Raw genomic sequence first — 18,604 nt, 5'->3', positions numbered from 1 at the left:
TCCCTCCTGGATATAACTGTCTTCCCTCCTTAAAATATTGGAAAAATTGTCAATTAACAGAAAAGCAAAGTTTCATGATTAATATTCTTTCTATTAAAGGCAGTTCAATGGGAAGTAAAAAAAAAAAAAAACTGCAAATTTAGAGATTGTAGTAAAGTGTTTACAGAACAATTTCTGTGATACTCCATTTCAAAAATAACTTTGTCTTACAAGTAGCAGGCCAGCTCTAAATGCCTTATGTTGAAGGACTTCGGTAGACTGTTTCTGTTCTGGCCACTGTATCAGTGAAAACCATCTGGGTGTTAAAAGTGAAGTCCGGTAAGTCAAGCCGTGTACATACTCCAAACTGCAAAGTGTTGAAAGAAGTAGAGCCAGACAGTCAGACTGGAGCTTTATTCTGCTTTGAGAAAATGTGACCCAGCCTTTTAGTGAATAAATACAGGATACAGGCATCCTTGGAAGTGGACCCCGTATCTGTGTTCACTTCTGGCTGCCATGAAGCAGACATCAGTATCAAACAAATCCAGTAAACAGATTAAAACAAAGGAAAGAAGAGAAGAGAGAAACAAAGACCAATAGCATGAATTTTAAAAAGTTTCTTATTCAACTAAAAAAAATTCTCAAATCATTGTAGAAATTAAATTACTCTTCATCGTTTCAGTCCTGTACAATATACAGATATGCAAACCACATTAAAGAACTGACCAGCTGGCTATAATATAATATACAAACTGCATCTCCTCCTGCTGGTGAGGCTAATGGTTTTCATTACACCATTATTGGGAAATATGTCAAAGCTGGTGCAGCACAGGTGCATGCTGGGTTAACTCACCTGCACCTGTGTGGATGTTGTGATGAGCACAGGCGGGTTTGTGCTCAAAGGATGATCTGGTCTACTTCACATTTCCAGCAAACACATGACGTCATTCTTTTGACAAAAGGCACTTGACAGGTGCAGGGAAGTCACTGCTTTTCTTACAAAAAAATAAGAATACAGGTTTTGGCTCTTATCTTTTCATCATTACAAGTTTTATAAATATTCAGCATCAGATTTAAACAACACAACAAACAAGTAAAAAAACTTGCAAGCGTTCACATCATCAAGATGGCCGCATAGTTACAGAGTTTGTCGTTTGATTATTAAAATACTGTGCATTAATAATATAACTTTAAATTGGTTTAATTACATTGAATGGTGGTCTTGCACTGATATTTGTTTGGTTTTCAGGCAGTAAGTGCCGCGTTGGATGTAACAGAGCTTTGGGAAAGATCAGTTTAGCAGTTACGACGTGGATGTTGCTGTGAGCGCTAAGTACAAGTCAGAAGCTCATAATTACAATAGCTGATGTGACATGATTGCAACCAGTACCCCCATATACTCCCATTACAACAACAGAACTCCTCTACGGTGCCAAGTGTGACTCACTCACATTATCGATGTTTAATTTAAGGCTTCAAGCTCACATTCCTCGCTCAGATGCTGTAACTGCATGGACATAAATTAACTGAAAACCATTCTAACATTATAAAGTCTTCAGTAGGAGGTTTTGCATATTCTTCATCAATTCTACTACTAACAACCACAACAATCATATGAAAATCACTTTTCTCATTTCTTGGCAATATCAAATATCTACATGCCAGGCCAGTGGATATCACAGTTAAAATAATACAGTAGTTTAAGGCTTTCCTTTGTTGTAGTTTAAAATTGATGCCAGTGATTCAAAAGTGGCAGTCCTGCCAAAAAAAACCATTGATAAAACTGACATATGTTGTCTTCATAGACTTCAAAGCTAAAATACTACGGACAAACTTCATGTGTTATGTTGAGGGCTTTGCTGCAGTGCAGCATCTCAACACCAGTTAACAGTAACACCGGTTTTGTCCAAAACTAGACTACTGAGACAAGCAGATATTTGGTTCAGGTCTTCATCCTCTTTATTGATGGCATACAGTGAGGAGGGAGGACGGGGTATCAAAGGTTAAATGGCTACTATTTAAACCCCTCCCACGCACTGTCCGACACAATCCCTCTGCTCATCCTGCTGATGCCGGCCAGCTTGACTTTGGCGCGGGCCGTCCACCTGACAGCAGCTGTTGAGTCCTTGGAGTCCGACAGGTTAGCATAGCGGGAAGAGTCCTCTTCCAGACCTCGCCCCCCCCAGGAGGCCAATTCTAATGGAAGGCCTAGAGACTCGGGGAAAGACACTGGAGAGCCCCCTTTTTGGCTCTTGTCCTCCGGGGCTTCATCGGTCACAGTCTCGGTTAAGTTCTCAAGGTGAGGCGGCTCCCAGCCTTCCATCTTCTCCAGTTTTTTGGTGGGTGAGATCTGCCTCATTGTCATGGTAACGCTCTCCCAGAAACAGTGGCCCCTTTCTGGCTTTTCCTTCTTTTCTTTTTCCTTCTCATCATCTTTGATTTTCTTGTGAGACCTTCAGAGAAACACAAACTTTAAAGCTGCTGTTGCATTAAATTTCAGTATTAATCACCACTATCTCTTCTAACTATAAATAGGATCTGACTGGGTGGGAAGTAAGTGTGTATCAGACATCTTAACAGTGAGCCATTATATAGGAATTCCCCATTGTTTATCACAGTGAGGTGATTAATTTACGTTTTCCTCTTCATACAAGGGCCACTTCCCTAAGGGGCCTGAACGTTAGTAACTGCTGGCAAATGTACAGTAGCTCTTTCTTACATATAAACAAATACAAGTGTTTGGGCATGGCTCCATAATTTGTAGTCAGGTCTGTATTAAGAGAGTATTTTTATCTTAACTTTTACTTAAGTAGAGGTTCTGTGTATGTCTTCCAACGCTGCTTTCAGCTGGTTTCATGTATAGTATTCCATCATATCATGTCATTGTACTGTGTAATATTTGTATATTTTGCATCTAAAAACATAGTCGATTAAGTATAGTGACTATAGCTGACAAATAAATGTAAAAGAGCAAAAAGTACAATATCTAACTTGTGTGTAGTGGAGCTGCTATAAATTAGAATAAATCAAGTAAAAGTACAAGAACCTTAAAATGGTACTTAAGTACCTGGGTAAATGTACTTTCCACCTCTGATTAAAATACACTTGATATTTCTTCGTGCAACTGTTTTTTATTTTTTCTCAAAGTGCCATTATGTTGTTATCACCATGTAGATGAGCACATTTAGCTCCCTGCTGTTCGTTATTCTGCGTGTAACCTCACCCTCTGCGGTCAGCCAGCTTCACTCCAGTCAACAAGAAATGTTCATCGTCTTTAGAGGAGAACATCTTTTTCTCCCTCCTCTCTTTCTTGGACATGATCTTCTTCACCTTGGCCTCCTGACAGAAACCGGCAGACAAGAGAGCATTTGATTTAGAAATCCAGAGCTGAAACGAATAAACCTCATCTGGTGCATGTTAGCTTGTTATCTCTGATGCCTACACGTGAGTGATTTATGTTCCCCAAAGAGGATGATTTCATAAATTCAGCTTCACAAGAATTTAGAGAAGCAGCCATTTGTTGAGACTGATGAATCTCAAACCTAAATCATCTGTCAATCCACATACATACATTTTAAAACCCTTTTTTTTCAGCTTTAGAATAGGGTAGGGCTGGTAGAAAGAAATTATCAATTGTAAAGGGATAGTTTTCACGTTACGGCATGTACAAAGAGTTAGATGAGAAGATTGATGCCATTGTCATGTCTGTATGGTAAAAAGCACATCTAAAGCTCACTGATAAGTATGTTATATCTTGTTTAAATTGTTAAAATTAACAATTTGTGGTTTTACCTGAAATACGTGGCTGGAAGTTACCATGCTAGAAGACAGATTGTGTTACCATTGGATACAGCTAGGCTGGCTGCTTCCTCCTGTTTCCAATCTTTGTGCCAAGCTAAGTTAACTGCTGCTAGCATAGGCTTATATTTATTGTAAGTGGTATCGACCTTTAAGCATATGATATATCAAAAAAGGTCAAACAACTCCCTGTAAGGAAGGTTTATAATGCTACAACCATCTATAGATGAAGAACCTTTCTTATTGCTGTTGGACAAAACCTTGTAAGTACAGATTCAGTTATCAGTCGATAAATAGATAGAGAGACAGAGGAAAAAGAAAGAGCTTGAGTGGCATTGACTTGGCAGTAATGTTTGGCACATTCCAGTGGAAGACCCTCCACTCCCTCTGAAACTCCCCCGGACTCCCCTGTCACATCAGAATTCCTCCCTGCCCTCGCAGCTTTCCACTGAGCGCAGATACCACCCTCCTCAGTGATTATGGAACAAACTTTTGGCTCAGTTTCACTCCGGGCCGAGAAGGAATTCTCAATGTCAACTGTCAAGGTCATAAAATTTACTCCTACTTAACATCCATGCCTTCCTTTGCTTTGTCGTTATCAAAGCTTTCTCAGTATTAACAGCATTATTTCATGAAAGCGTCTGACCCTGTCGACCCCTTTAAACTGCTTCTTTTGTTTCTATATTTTACCTATCCAGGAGGTGCTAAATACAAAGCGCTGCGTGTGACAGCTGCTACAACAAGCAAACAACTACCTGGACATGAAAGTAGTCACTCTCAAACCAAACAGGAACACATACAATAAGGTCTGTCACCAGGTCTGAGCTCAAGCTTCAAAACGTTACAGTTTATATAAGATGGACTTTTACGGAACAGCTTGTCCTATGTGTACACAGGATACACAAGCTCTGCGTTTCATCTAAAACACACATGAGAATTCGCATGATCCTATTCATGATATCTTCTCTTATCCAAACTATGTGACATTTGATGGATTACTCAATCTCACTTTAGTACCTCAGGCACTTTGCTGATAAAATGAGAAAACAAATCCTCCTCTCCTCACCTCTCATCATATTGAACATTCTTGTGGACAAGGATGCTGCCAGTTTCTTCGAGTTTATCACCATTAAATAACATTTACAAAATTTCATGTCAGCCATTTCAGCATCCTGTTTCTACTCATCCTGTCTCTCTCCTTGCTCCCCTTCTTGTTTCCAGTGTGCCATCAAGTGTAAACTGGGAATCGGATTTGCTGTACTTCGAGAAACCAGAGATGCCAAAAGAGACTGAGTCTATTTGTGTGTGTGTGTTGTGTGTGTGTGTGTGTGTGTGTGTGTGTGTGTGTGTGTGTGCGTGTATCTAAATTCCAGCTTTGTGTGCGCATGCATGCATGCATGCGTGCCCATACAGAGGCCTGCCTATTCACCATTCACTTCAGCATTAACCTCCAGGCCTTTAGATCCAAAGCTGCTCAGTGCCCAGTAATCTCTCCAGCCAAAAAGTTGGTAAACCAAGCAGCTCACTGAGGCTGGCTGTGAGGGGGAGCTTTACCTACAGCTCCACGCTTGACAGAACAATAGAGCTCGTATTGGGCCAAATTCTTCCATCCATACCTCTGAGGTGGAAGCCGAGGGATTAAAGAGGCATTTGATTTTCGAAATACTGTATTAATTGTGGTTATCAGACATAATTATTTCAGGTTTTTAGAAACAGTTTTTGCCTTTTTGGACACTTAGTTTTTGTTTGCTTTTCCCTGTGTTTCTCTGGTACATGCGATGTAATTTGAACTTTATGCTTTTCCATCATGTATTCCCATCATCAATTCATCTTTTTTTCTAAATAGATTAATCATTTATGAGATGTCAGAAAATAATAAAAAACTGCAAATCACAATTTCTCAAAGCTGTTACAGCAGCAAATTCTCACTTTATAGAAGCTGGAACCAGAAAATGTTTGATATTTTTGTTTGATAGATGACTTGAACAAATAGTTTGGCCTTTTTCTGTTTTGCTGAGAGATGATTTTTATGCTAAGCTAAGATAAGCTAACTGGCTGCTGGCTGTAGCTACTTATTCAGCATACAGACATGGGATATGGATATCATTTACAGTTTGACTAATCGACAAATCAACTATGCAACTTATTAAGTAAGCACCATTAAATGTGTTACTATAAATATCTATATCATCTATCATCCATCAATTCACAAATGACTGTGCAACAAGTATTGACTCATGAAAGTCTTCCTATCTAGAAATTAAATCAGCCTTTTACAGCTAAAGGCAACCTCCACTTCCAGTACTCCATGTCCACTTTCTGTGTCCTCATATAAGCATAAATAAACTGACAGTGAAAGAGTTGTAGCCTTCCACAGTGTCAGAGCAGTCCGTGGCTATTTTCAGCCTTGTTTTTCTTCCACAGTGATTGTTCCCATCCAAAAGGCCCAGCTCCTCGAAAGAATGTTGCATTTCCTTCCCTTCCAAAGCCCAGCCGCCCCCATCCTCACAAACAGGACAGGTCATGAAATGCGTCCTGGGAACAAAGTCACCTACAGTAGCTATACATACAGTCGGAATGCAGAGGTTCAAAGACAATACACTGTGAGTGTTTTAGCCTGACGCTTTACATGCTCAGAACAGTTCAGACATGACCGCGCCTTTGAGCAAAGACCAAAGATGTTACGCATCTCTCATGAACAAAGAGACAGTGCATAATGTTATTCACACACTAGACACAGCTGCAGATGAAGATAAAATCACCCACATCATAAAACCTTTATTTATAAATACAGAATTTACAAGGAAGATGACAAAGCTAATCTGACTGAACATCTACAAGGTTTTCTCCACTTGACTCACAACTTCCAACTCACAGCACAAACCTCAAAACTCACCTAACCCTAAAGATATACTAGTTGGATCTTGTTTTGACACTCATCTGTGTTGAGTTTCAAATAATCAACAATCAGCTGTTAATAATTTAGCAAATTCTACATCGTACCAGCTGTTTGTAAATCTATCTGTAATGTGTGAAGGCGTTGTAATAAACCAGAGTTATTCTTTAAATCTTGAACTACACTCCACTGAAGGCCCAGACGAAATGACCTCACTCCACTGAGAGTTTTAGGATAAGGATAAAGGTGCACACACAGATGCACATAACAACAAACAAAACGGTTTTCCTGTGATAAGATTAGAGTTAAAACTGGTAGCTGAAGGCTGGTGTGTTTACAGATAAACACTGCAGCCTCAGCTGTCCTCTGACCCTCCTGCTGTACCTCAGCTGCACTGTAAAACACTCTGTGGTCATCTGATAAGGATGAAATGTCTGTGTGTGTGTGTGTGTGTGTGTGTGTGTGTGTGTGTGTGTGTGTGTGTGTGTGTGTGTGTGTGTGTGTGTGTGTGTGTTTGTGTGTGCATGCGTGCGTGTGTGTGTGTGTGTGGCACTGAGGTCAAGTAACAGATATTGACATTTTTGGTGACATATGATTGACACTTTTAGAGTTACACAACAATGAGTGTGACATCATAAATGCGAGATTGTGAGCATGTGCACATGCGTGTTCAGTCAATGTGTGAGAAGATAAGAGTGTGTTGGGTGAGTGCATATCTTTAGGGAGTCTCTGTCAGATGTAAAAGTCTGGAAGCAGATAGTGTGTTTGTGTCTGTGTTAACTCCAAATAGCTGTGAAGTTGTGCTGTTTACCTTGGAAACGCCAGTGACAGCTTCCTCCTCCTCTTCCTCTCCTTCTATATCTTTGTCCTGGCACAGACACACACACACACACACACACACACACACACACACACACACACATACATACACACACACACACACACACACACACACCAGCAGTTAAGACAAATAGCAACCTCCCAACACAAACATGCACACACACACCATCCATGCTTTACAGCAGGGATGTGTGAGTGTGGAGTGTGTGCAGGCTTTCCTGTTAAAGAGAGGGAAACCTTTTTAGACCTGTAACACAAACACGCGGTGTTTGGAGAGTGAGATGGAGGGATGGAAGACGAGGGGAAGCCACTGAGCTCAGAGGGCAGATTTAAACAAAAGGGAGAGAAAACAAATCCATGACCCATTGCGTTAACATTACTATTTGAGTATGTAAGCAGAGCTATTTTGGTTCCATTGTGCTTCAGTCCACAGGCCTTTTTTCCATTTTTTCATATATCCTTTATATAATATTTGTATTACACTTTCATTATTGTTATTATTCTATGTGACGCACTGTGACTTAACTTGATTAACTAAACTTAATAATCAAACGCTGTGTTATTTTAACTGTCAGCGTTCAGAGACTTGAACTAGCAACTTGACTCTTTTGGGTCTTTTAGGCTTTTCTATGTAGCATTTACATATAGCATTTACTTAGATAATAGTACCCATTATTGTTATTAACATTGAACATTGTTTTGATCTTCTGTCAGACATTACAAAGTTTTGGGGCATAGCTATGTGTATATCTCTTCTTTGAACTTTTCAGATTATTATGACTGTGAGGGAATTTTCTCTTGTCCACCTAATTAATGAGTGACTCAGGGTGAAAGGCCAGTGTGAGGCCTAGGGTGCTGTGCCACAGCTACTGCATTTAATCTTACAGGCCTTGAGACGCTCAGGTGGCTCCTCCAGACGCAGCTGTGGTTTGCTGCTGATATTGCTGGTGCTACGATTGATAACAGAAAACCTTGGATGGTCATTAACAAGTGGCTGGGTGTTCTAAGAATCAGCACTTGGGCATATAAAGTCATGTTTCTTTGTTTATGGTTAATGAACCAATAGTGTATTCACACATCCCTCTCCTCCCCTCTTATTTTAGATATTTGACCAGTTATGGAGTGTAACTATCTATAGTAATCTCTGTAAGTGTATAAAGACTAGCCTCTAGGGTTCCTGCTTCAGATTTGAGGTGACATCATGCACAGGAGACTGTATTGATGATTCCTCCTTTCTCCTTGGCCAAGCTTCAATAAACATTCTCAGCATAAGACATCTTGGACTCCAGCGCTCTTTCTTCACCACCAGTGATAAGAATTTTCCCTAACAATGACTACACCTAAATGTAGACAGAATAGCTCTGTGCACAGCGATAACAAAACCCTATATATTTTTCAAAAATAAAATCAGTCTTATCAGAAACCTCCTTATGGTGCTGCTGCAGATCCTTGACCCTTAGATTGTCCTGGGATTTAATGTATTTTGAATCTATATGTCTATAATGGTGCTATAAATATAATAAATATGATAGCCCACATTTATCATGAATATTTTTAATCTTTTAATGCCTTTGACTCATATTTCCCGTTGTCAGAGCTCTGCAGTATGCCTTTGAAGGCTTTTGACTTGATTCGGACATGCCCCACAAGACCTAAAGACATTGAATCATAAGAGGGCAGCAACAAGTCATTAGACATGCAGCTGAGCCTGAGATTACTGAAGTGGAGCCAGAATTCCTGTAAAATGATCAAAGCTGTAAGAACCTCTAACATCTTACAACTCCATGAGAGAGAGAGAGAGAGGAGGAGGAGGAGGAGGAGAAATGGCAGTTGGACATGTCTGAGCAAAGTCTGCTGGGTCTCCGCCACCTGAGCTGATCAAAGACACACACTCACACATACTGATTGCTGACTACTGTTAGAGCGTAAAAGCATTAACAACTTGGAACAGAGGGAAAAACTGACGGAGGGGGGCATTCAGAGGGAAAGAGTAGTGTTTGGGGGAGAGAAAACGCTCCTAACAACAGAAAGCAAGAGTTCTGTTTTCACCCCTCAGGGGGGGCATTTTTTCTCTGTGTGTCTGTCTCTCTTTCCCTCTGTGACTGTGTCTGTGTGTAAATTTTAGCACCATGTTGTCTTTATAAAAGTCAGATTACTAGGCAATAAAGACACACAGTGAATTTCAATATGAAAGCACCGATATTTTTTTCACAGAGCCCTCACATACCAACATACCACAGTCTCGAAACCCAGTGACTCTGTTTGTGCCTGCAGTGGCCTCCTGGTATATTTGAACAAACACTTCACTTAATATAATTAAGGAAATAGTAGACAGGTAGATGAGAATTTTATCAACCTTCTCATATTTGTATGTTAAATATGAAGCTACAGCTAGGAGACTGTTAGCTTAGCTTAGCTTAGCATAGAGTCTGGAAGGAGGAGCGCATTCATGCTTGTCATGTAGTTGCATCATTTCACTAGAATGAATTAGTTACTTTTTCTATTTTTATAGCGGTTTGTTAAGTGAAACCAGATACAAACTAACTGTGTGTGGCTCCTTTTAAATTAGCTGAATCAATTACAGTTAATATTGGATTTGATTTAGCTTATTTTACGACAGTTAGTTGACACTTCTGTAGTTCTTTTCATCATGTGAGAGCTATCATCGCTAGCAATTACAAGTCGGAGGCTGACGTGACCAGTTTTTCCGACTTAGCTGTGTGTAATTACCTTTAGAGCAATAGGCATATGTCCAAAGGTAGGAAAATCTGCCTACTAGCATCTCTAAAGCTCACTGATTAACACACTATATCTCATTTGTAATTGCAAAAACAATGAGTTGTGATTTTACAAGAGGAGCAATGATTTCCTGGAGGCTTTGGACAGAGCCAAGTTACTTGTTATCCCTTGAATCCAGTTTTAAATTTAGCATACGAAAATGAGAGTGGTATTGACCTTGGTTAAATCTTGGTTAGAAAGCAAACAGTCATATTTTGTAAAATGTTGAACTATTGCTTTAAATGTAAGAAGAAAAAAAAAAAAGGCTTGATTTGATTTGAACTGGCAAGAAAAAACACACAAATGTTTGATTTCAACTATGTTAACCCCATCCCCTTCAGCAGATGATCCACTCAGCTTTACCTTTATTTTCCTCGTCACCACTAATGATTAAGATGTGAGGCCGTCTGAAGTGCTCAGACTTCATCTGTACTCTCATGATCCCACTTCACAAAACAAGCCCCAGCTGCGGAATAAGAGTGGTTTTACTGAAGTATTTGTGTTACCGCTTTAAGCCGTAGACAAACAGGCATATGCACCTCCCGTGAGCTCATAGCTGCTTCTTACAACCTATTGAACTTCAATAGAAGGTGAGTGGTAAGAAAGCAAAGCTGTGGCACAGGGCCTGCTGTCGCCCTAGAGCGGTGTGGAGGGAGAAAAGATATTGACTTCAAAAACCTGCATATTGTCTCCTACCTTCTCCCTTTTTTCCCTCTTTACCTCTGTCTGTGGAGGTATTATCCCGTTATACTTGTCTGCCTCTGCCTGTCTGGCTGTTGGTGTGTGATTTACAGATTTGACTCACCGTACTTGCAAAACATGTAAATCATCTGTTCTTCCAAAGGGTACTGTACAAAGAGATAACACTGACAGCAAAAGAAAGGGACCTATTGTATCTTGCTGTGACTATACTGTGAGTACATTTTGATTAAGTGTTTTAAGAAAATACCACTTTGAGCAAGAATCAGAAAAAATAACAGAATTAAGACTAGGAAAACATAATTGTGACCACAAAGTCACAGGTTCACTTCCTGGACGACCAGGATGAATGTGGGTGGAGAAAGTGAAAGACCATTACACGGGATGCCCTTGAGCAAGGCCCTTTATCCCCAACTATTCCAGTGGAGCTGCACAGTAGCAAACAGATCAGACTGTGGTTGTTCTGGGCAGTTTACAGGTATGAATGTATGTAAAAGCAGGACTTTCTTTTCCAGAAAAGCCACTGAAACGTCACTGGCTAGATAAAGGGTAAAAAGCCTAATATGTATTACAGTGCAATACAACAACACAAAAAAAAGAGTTGAATCAATAGCTCTCTAGTCTCATCGCAATAAAATGCTACGATCTTTACAAAGACACACAGTATTTTTCTCTACTTTTTCTTTGCCTTGTGGACGAAACAGACAACTTAACCATGGTTCTAATGCACTGTATTTTGGGCTAGTCTGCAACAGCAGGGCCAGGCCTATAAACACAAATGTCTGTTGCTGACTGACAGACTGAAGGAGTCATAAAGTTACACCATTGGTCAGCTGGCCGAGTGTTGGAGTTTCCCTGTTGACCGTTGTTCTACTTTCTAAATGATTTGGCGCAAACAGTTTCTATCAGGGGGGCATTTACATCTCCAGAACAGTTCTCAACTACGTCCTCAATTTTGTATATTGACCAGACACAGTCCAGCCATATGCTAGGTTTTGACCTGGTCCTGTTCCCTGACGACAAAAAGAAGGCATAATTCAAATATTGCACCAATTAATGCTATTACTTTAAATTACTACAGACTAAAGCTAAACAAAACCACCCTATTTCTAAAGCACAAATGACAGAAACGTACTGCTTTTCTTTTGAGTTTTGGTTTTACCAAATTCATTTTATGTAGGTTTAAGGTTAATCAAACATTTCCTAATTCATTCTACATGATTGATTAACTTTGGTGACTTCAGGATCTCAAAAACAATTGAAAAAGAAGCTCAACCTGTATATGTGATCATAATGCAAAACTGCAACAGATCATCTATCTTTTCCTCTTTATACTTCATTCACTGCGGGAGGCAGACCAGACTGTGATTTGAATAACGGGAAGGAAAAGACTGCATGTCCAGACTGTGTTATCATAACTTTTTATACTGGCTTTATACTGTATCACTGCTGGGTTAGATCTGCCCTTTCACTGTGTTTACGACATTTTATGACCCCACCCCTGACCTCTGGATGTGTTTTATTCCCATGGCAACTCAGGGTGGACCTCCCTGACGACTTTCCCTGGTTTTCTGAGGAGAAGTCGCTGCTCTGTTCTCAAATCAGCTCTCATCAACCAACTAATTCCAGTGACCACTAGGAACAGAGTCAGAAACTGATCTCAAATCAGCTCTTCAGGGGTAAGGGCCACATGCGTTGGTTCCCAGGGTGGAAGTTAAGAATGGCCAATAAAACCCAGCCAAGGGTCGCAGATCTAGACATTATCACAACAACAGATGCAAAATGCTGGGAAATGGTGTTGGTTGATCTTCCGAATTGCTACAACTACAGTATGTGACACATTTATACATCCAGTAAATGCTGTAACATTGATGGAGTTATAAGTAGTGAATACAATCTGACATCATCATGGTGTATCACAAATTCACAATGTTTTGAAATGAAATGAAAAAAAAATTCTGTTAAAAGTATCTAAAAAACTGTTAACTTTGTTTGACTGTGTTTCCACTTTTATCATCATCTTATTTGTGCAGCACTGTAACATGTCCTGTTGTTAAGTTGGTAAAGCTCTGAACGCTTACACATATTGGTTTACTACACACTCTCTATTAAACTCTATAAAACCCTCCCCATAAAACCTTGATTCATTGTACAGTTTAAAAAGGTTCTTATCACAAGTCCATTAAACTGATACCTCAAACACGGGGAGAGCACATTATTTTGTCTGTCCAATCTAATGTTTCTATTCACTTGAATTTTGGGATTTAACGAGAAGTTGACACCTGAAACTTGCATTTAAATTTATTGGAAAAGTTCCACAGTCTAGGTTGCAAAGGGTATTTAATCCAAGAGGCTCAAGAAATAAACATGTCAGCTTGCTATTTCTTATGAACCAAGACTGCTGGATGCCTTTTGCCTTTCCGTGTGTCTGTGTGTCTGTGTCTGTGCGTGTGTGTATATTTTATCATGGATACTCCGGTGTAACCCACCAACACCTTGACAGGACCCATCTGCTTGCAAGTGCTGATACAGAGTCCCTTACACCTCACACATACTGCTCCTGCTCACCTAAGTTTTTTTCTATGAACTTTTGTGTGAGTATGTGTGTGTGTGTGTCTGTGTGTGTGTGTGTGTGTGTGTGTGTGTGTGTGTGTGTGTGTGTGTGTGTGTGTGTGTGTGTGTGTGTGTGTGTGTGTTTGAATGGCTATCTTTCCCTGTTTCCTGTGACACAGAAGATTGCCTGTAAAGAGATATTGACAAGAAAGAAACAGTTTTAAGTGCTGTCTGCCAGTCACAACTCTTACCTTGCCTTTGCCTATTGTATCATCAATGTCTCCTCTTTGACCTCTCAGCATTTTCTGACATTTTCCTCCTCAGCTGACATGACAGTGAAACAGCATTTCTAGTCAGTTTAGCAGCTTCAATCAGAAAATCAAAAGAATAATTTAAAAATTGTATTTGACTTGTTTTGTGCCTTATTTGTGATGCTTTATTCATATTTATAGTTTGTGTATAGGGCCACTAATAAATATCAATCTCATGTAATAATTTTTTTTTTAACTTATTTTCTCCTAACAGGGGTTTTTGACTCAACTTTGCTGTTAAGCCCCGTAGCCTCGCTTTGATATCCTGACACTTGTTTCTAGGGGAAAAACACTGAAACAAGTTAAACAATGGACTGAACAAGCAGAGCAATCCATTTTATACATGTTATCATTCTGCCATTTTTTAACCTTGGTTAAGGGAAAACATCTGAAAAACACATCTGACTGCTGTTAGCAGAGAATACTGCTGTTTCCTCTTCATCCGACTCATTATTACCTTGTAGGAGTGATGATAGTGCCATGTCTCTGACATGTCTTCTTCCTCTGACGCATAATCCACCAGCACTTTACTCTTGCTTTTCTTAAACATATCTCCACTTGTTGCTCAAACAGGCCGCCTTGCTCTCTTGAAAATGCTCCGGTACCAAAAAAAAAAGTTAAAAGTTTAACCCAGAGCAGTTTTGTCCGTGTTTCTTCTGGAGAGGTCGCAGCGACGCACCAACCGAAGCGCTCGTTTGATTATTTCTCCAGCAGCAAATCCTGGAGGCTTTTTCTGGAAACAGCTTATTCATTCATCGAGGTGCCAGGAGCTGGAAGGCTCGAGCTTTTTTCTTTAATGACGCTTACTATTTGTTTCGTAAGTGTTTGGCTTGTGTTTGGTGCGTTTTTACGCAGGCTCAACCACCTGGACCTCAAACCATCGCTCCTCCCATATCCCCCACGCTCCAGTTCCGTGAAGCTGCCATGGTAGAAGGAAGACGAGGGTCACACGTCTCATCTCTGGCCAATGCAAGCATTCACTTTCCTGCAAAAAAATGAAACTTTTTTCACATTCTAAATGGAGAAAGTTTAAAAACAAATAGACTGATACTTGGAAGTTGCTGTGAAACACTTTAGTTTCCAGGGAAACAGATTTTGCAGATACATAAATCTGCTTTTTTTAACCCTGTAAAAATGTTCCATTACAAGTACAAATCTCACTTAAATAGAAGTAAAAATAAATAAATAAATAAAAAAAAGGATTATCAGCTAACTATATGAAAATATAAAAATAAAAGCATTTAAGATACAACAGAATAGCTCCCTTGGTGCTGTATTATTAAGAAAGGTATTAGTGGATTCTTATTAGTAATGCCTCAACATGTGCGTGTTATTTTTATGTTGCAGCTGGTGAGGTGGAGTTAATTTGAACTTGAGCACCTTAACATTATAATTTATAAAGTGTTCATAGATTTTGTGCAAAAAAGTACAACATGTCACCTTAAAATGTATAACCCAAAAGTAACAGAAAATGGAAAGTACAAGTACCTGAAAACTATACTACACTGTCATTTGCTATAATCTATCCCTTAGTGTATGTCTGTTTGATTTTTGATTTTTTGACTTTTTTTTTTTATGCAGTCACTGTTAAAACAATATGTGCAAGAATATCACTGTGGGTAATTTGGTCTTTTTTCTCCCAAACTTGAAAATAGCCTAAACCAAATATTCTGAGATAAATCCATTACATCAGTAAGTACTTTTCAAATCCTGTTTTTGGGAGGGTATAGGTTTTTTTGTGTTAATCTTTTTTTTTTATAAAAAAAAAAGAGGCTGATCTCATATTTGCACTTTCTCGCTCTCTGTCTCTCTCTCTCTCTCTCTCAGAGACCTGGGGAAACAAATGACACATTATGCTGGTGGGTTGACCTCTTTAAATAGCCACAGTTTAGCTCCGGTTAAGACCACTCACCTGATTCAAAGGTCCTTGAATTCCTGTTTCAATGTCCACATTATACAGTAAGTCAGTTGTTAGATGTGTAAGAATGTACAGGGAAAACCAAAAGAAACACACACACACACACACACACACACACACACACACTCTCTCTCTGTTTCTGAGAATTTTATGTCTTTTCTGCCCAGAAAAGTAAATGTTTTGAGACGCTGGTGTTTTTATTAGCACAAGCTGTTAGGCAATGTTGCTCTCAGAGTGTAATCTGGATTTAACAGTGTAATAATTCTATTACAGCATCTAAACAGCATCCACCCAGAACCATACTGAAAACACTTGCTGGTTTTATTACACAAATAAAATATCCCAAAATAATCTGTTTCAAATTGTATTGCTTTGCGCGTGTGTGTGATTGTGTGTGTGTGTGTGTGTGTGTGTGTGTGTGTGTGTGTGTGTGTGTGTGTGTGTGTGTTGTGTGTGTGTGTGTGTGTGTGTGTGTGTGTGTGTGTGGTTTTCTCTTTGTATGTGTATGTTTGTGTGGCAATGTCCTTGTTCAGTAGTGTTTATAATTAATTGCTCTTATATTGTGTCAGCTCTTTATTAGTACCAGCTGACACAAGCCATGCGTGGCTGTTAGGACATGTCCATCACCCGTCAATAGGCAGGTCAGTGACCTTTGACACTGAAGGTCATCAGTGGGTCAACTGTTCACTTGAGACCCATTCTTGGACATGCATTCCCACAGTATCTCTACAGAGGTTATTTACAGTCGAGACGGCCACAGTGGCCAACATCTACATCACTAATCAATCCTCTTAGTTGTCTTTCTCCTTTCAGTGACCAGTTTTTACTTGGGATCCATAGATCAGGGAGGACATACTGACATTTTGTCCTTCATACTGGATGAGGGGGATTAATTATCCCCAAGATACATGTAACATAGCTATACCAGCTTTGTAAGAAGAAGAAAATATTAGAGATCAAATAGTTATAATGACCAATACGCTTATACTGTGATGAAAACAGAGCGCTGCCTTTGGAAACATATTTTGAGAGGTTTATATAAATGCATATGCATTTTTTTTTCATATTACAGTTATCCTTATTGAACTTGCTCATAAAAATAATGATCAAAGTTTTTATTTTGCAGATGAACTAAAGGAAAATGGAGTATGACTTAAAAACAAGGCTGGATCACCAGAGCTGCCCTGGAAGGCTTCAGGTGCACCACGTGGCAATTATTTAGTTGTAATGTAATGAATTTCAAATTCATTAAATCCTGTATGCATATTGTGAAATCCTATCTCATAGATCGGCCACATGTTTACATCTATTTTTAAGGTTTTTATTATTTTCATATAAATTGTGCTTGCATGGTGCATTTTATTAAATTAAATTGTGCCCATATAAGTTACCACTGTTTGGAGGCAGTTGGTTCTCTGTTAGTGCCTAAAGGCTACATTCAGTCTCTAACATAAAGTGTGTATTTGCATGTGTGTGACAGAAAACTTGCGGTGACTAAAGGAAAGAGAAGGCTGGCTTGCTGGGGGTTGTTTGGGGCTTATAACTCAACGAGATGCCCCAAAAAACTACACCAATCATTGGTGAATATTCACTGAAAATGTTTGTTGTTTGTGTCCAAGTAGAAACAAATCTGGAGTAGTCAGCTTCACAGTTCTCATCAAAAGACAAGTAGTTAAACAGGTGTTAAGATGTCTCCCTCTCAGTCACACAGTAGATCAACAAAGTTGAAACCCAATAATACACAATAATATGATCAATGAATACACCTGGCCTTAATTAATAAGCCCTGCCAACTTCTAGCCAGCCCAAAAACAAGAATGAAATAGATAATATGAACCTAATAACACGATCCCACTACTCAACCTAACACTACAAACAAGTAACTGACCACTAATCAAAGGGTCAGAAGGGGATCACAGCTCATTTTTACTGTTTGTCCTGCTAAGCAATTACAACATGCCATGCCATACTGTATGTGTGTCAGCATGTTGTGTATGCGTATTGTTGAGGAGCATGTAAGTCACTCTTATGTCAGCTGTTGTGATCATTGAGACAGAGGGTCAGGTCAGATGGGGTCAAACTGTCATGGTGAGACACAGCTGGGATTATCCGACCCGCTTCAAGTGTCTCACACGGACACAGATGTACTGTACATCTTAAACTGCTGATCAGGGCCTGAAGAGCGTCCAGGACAGTTTTGTGCCCGTGCAGCAGCCTTAACCTCTTCACTGCTTTACTGAAGTCCACCGAGTTGTTCTAAAACAGATTCAATAAAGAGTTTTACATGAATGGATTCACTCACAAACCCACGTAGAATTATTGAATGCATTTTCCTCCAGCTCTTGTATAGCGTTTTAGTGTCTTTCAGCTCGCTGTTTTGGTTTCACTACATCTAACTTATCTGCTTTGGTTCACTTTCATCTCATCTGTCAGCGTCTTTTTCAGTCGCAGTTGTTTTCAGCAAAGAAGCACTTAAAACCCAGTGTACACCCCCTGCCCAGCACCACATGGCAGACAGACATGGTTAGCAACTAGCTGGTGAACATCCTGGAGCATTTAGCAACTAAAAAGTTTAATATTTCCCTCAGAAAACAGACAAAAAACAGAGATAAAAGAGGGTGAACATTGGACAGCAACAAGATAGACAACAGATAAATGAAAATGTTGCTCCATATTTGCTAGATGTACACATTGGCAATTGTTGCTGCTAACAACGTTTAAATATCAATTTCAAAGGTGATATTAAATGGCATTGTTTTGTTAACAGCTTTTTTGTGCTGCCCCTAAGTGGTAGGTTTAATCAAATCATAGTAATACCACTTAAAAACACGA

The 18,604-nt window shown here is 39.5% G+C and overlaps 1 protein-coding gene across 1 annotated transcript; it reads right to left on the bottom strand.

The window, feature by feature from the left end:
- Nucleotides 1–378: 378 nt before the first annotated feature.
- On the bottom strand, nucleotides 379–14,759 carry si:ch211-225h24.2 (uncharacterized protein LOC564539 homolog). Its single transcript, XM_056404501.1, has 4 exons — nucleotides 14,312–14,759; nucleotides 7,485–7,541; nucleotides 3,203–3,318; nucleotides 379–2,432 (listed from the first exon to the last, which is right to left on the bottom strand). Exons 1-4 carry the CDS (start codon nucleotides 14,402–14,404, stop codon nucleotides 1,994–1,996), a joined length of 705 nt encoding a protein of 234 aa, XP_056260476.1. The 5' UTR covers nucleotides 14,405–14,759; the 3' UTR covers nucleotides 379–1,993.
- Nucleotides 14,760–18,604: the final 3,845 nt, after the last annotated feature.

Source organism: Seriola aureovittata, chromosome 19 (genome assembly GCF_021018895.1).
Source record: "Seriola aureovittata isolate HTS-2021-v1 ecotype China chromosome 19, ASM2101889v1, whole genome shotgun sequence".
Classification (NCBI taxonomy): Eukaryota; Metazoa; Chordata; class Actinopteri; order Carangiformes; family Carangidae; genus Seriola; species Seriola aureovittata.
This window is presented reverse-complemented; position numbering and strand designations above follow the sequence as displayed.

Bases quoted from the DNA above. Each gene is read 5' to 3' on its own strand.
- si:ch211-225h24.2 (XM_056404501.1), bottom strand. From the start codon at position 14,404: ATGTTTAAGAAAAGCAAGAGTAAAGTGCTGGTGGATTATGCGTCAGAG. The intron at 7,542-14,311 runs GTAATAATGAGT...TGTCTGTGCCAG, and splicing joins ACTATCATCACTCCTACAAG to GACAAAGATATAGAAGGAGA. The intron at 3,319-7,484 runs GTAAACAGCACA...GGTTTCTGTCAG, and splicing joins CTGTCACTGGCGTTTCCAAG to GAGGCCAAGGTGAAGAAGAT.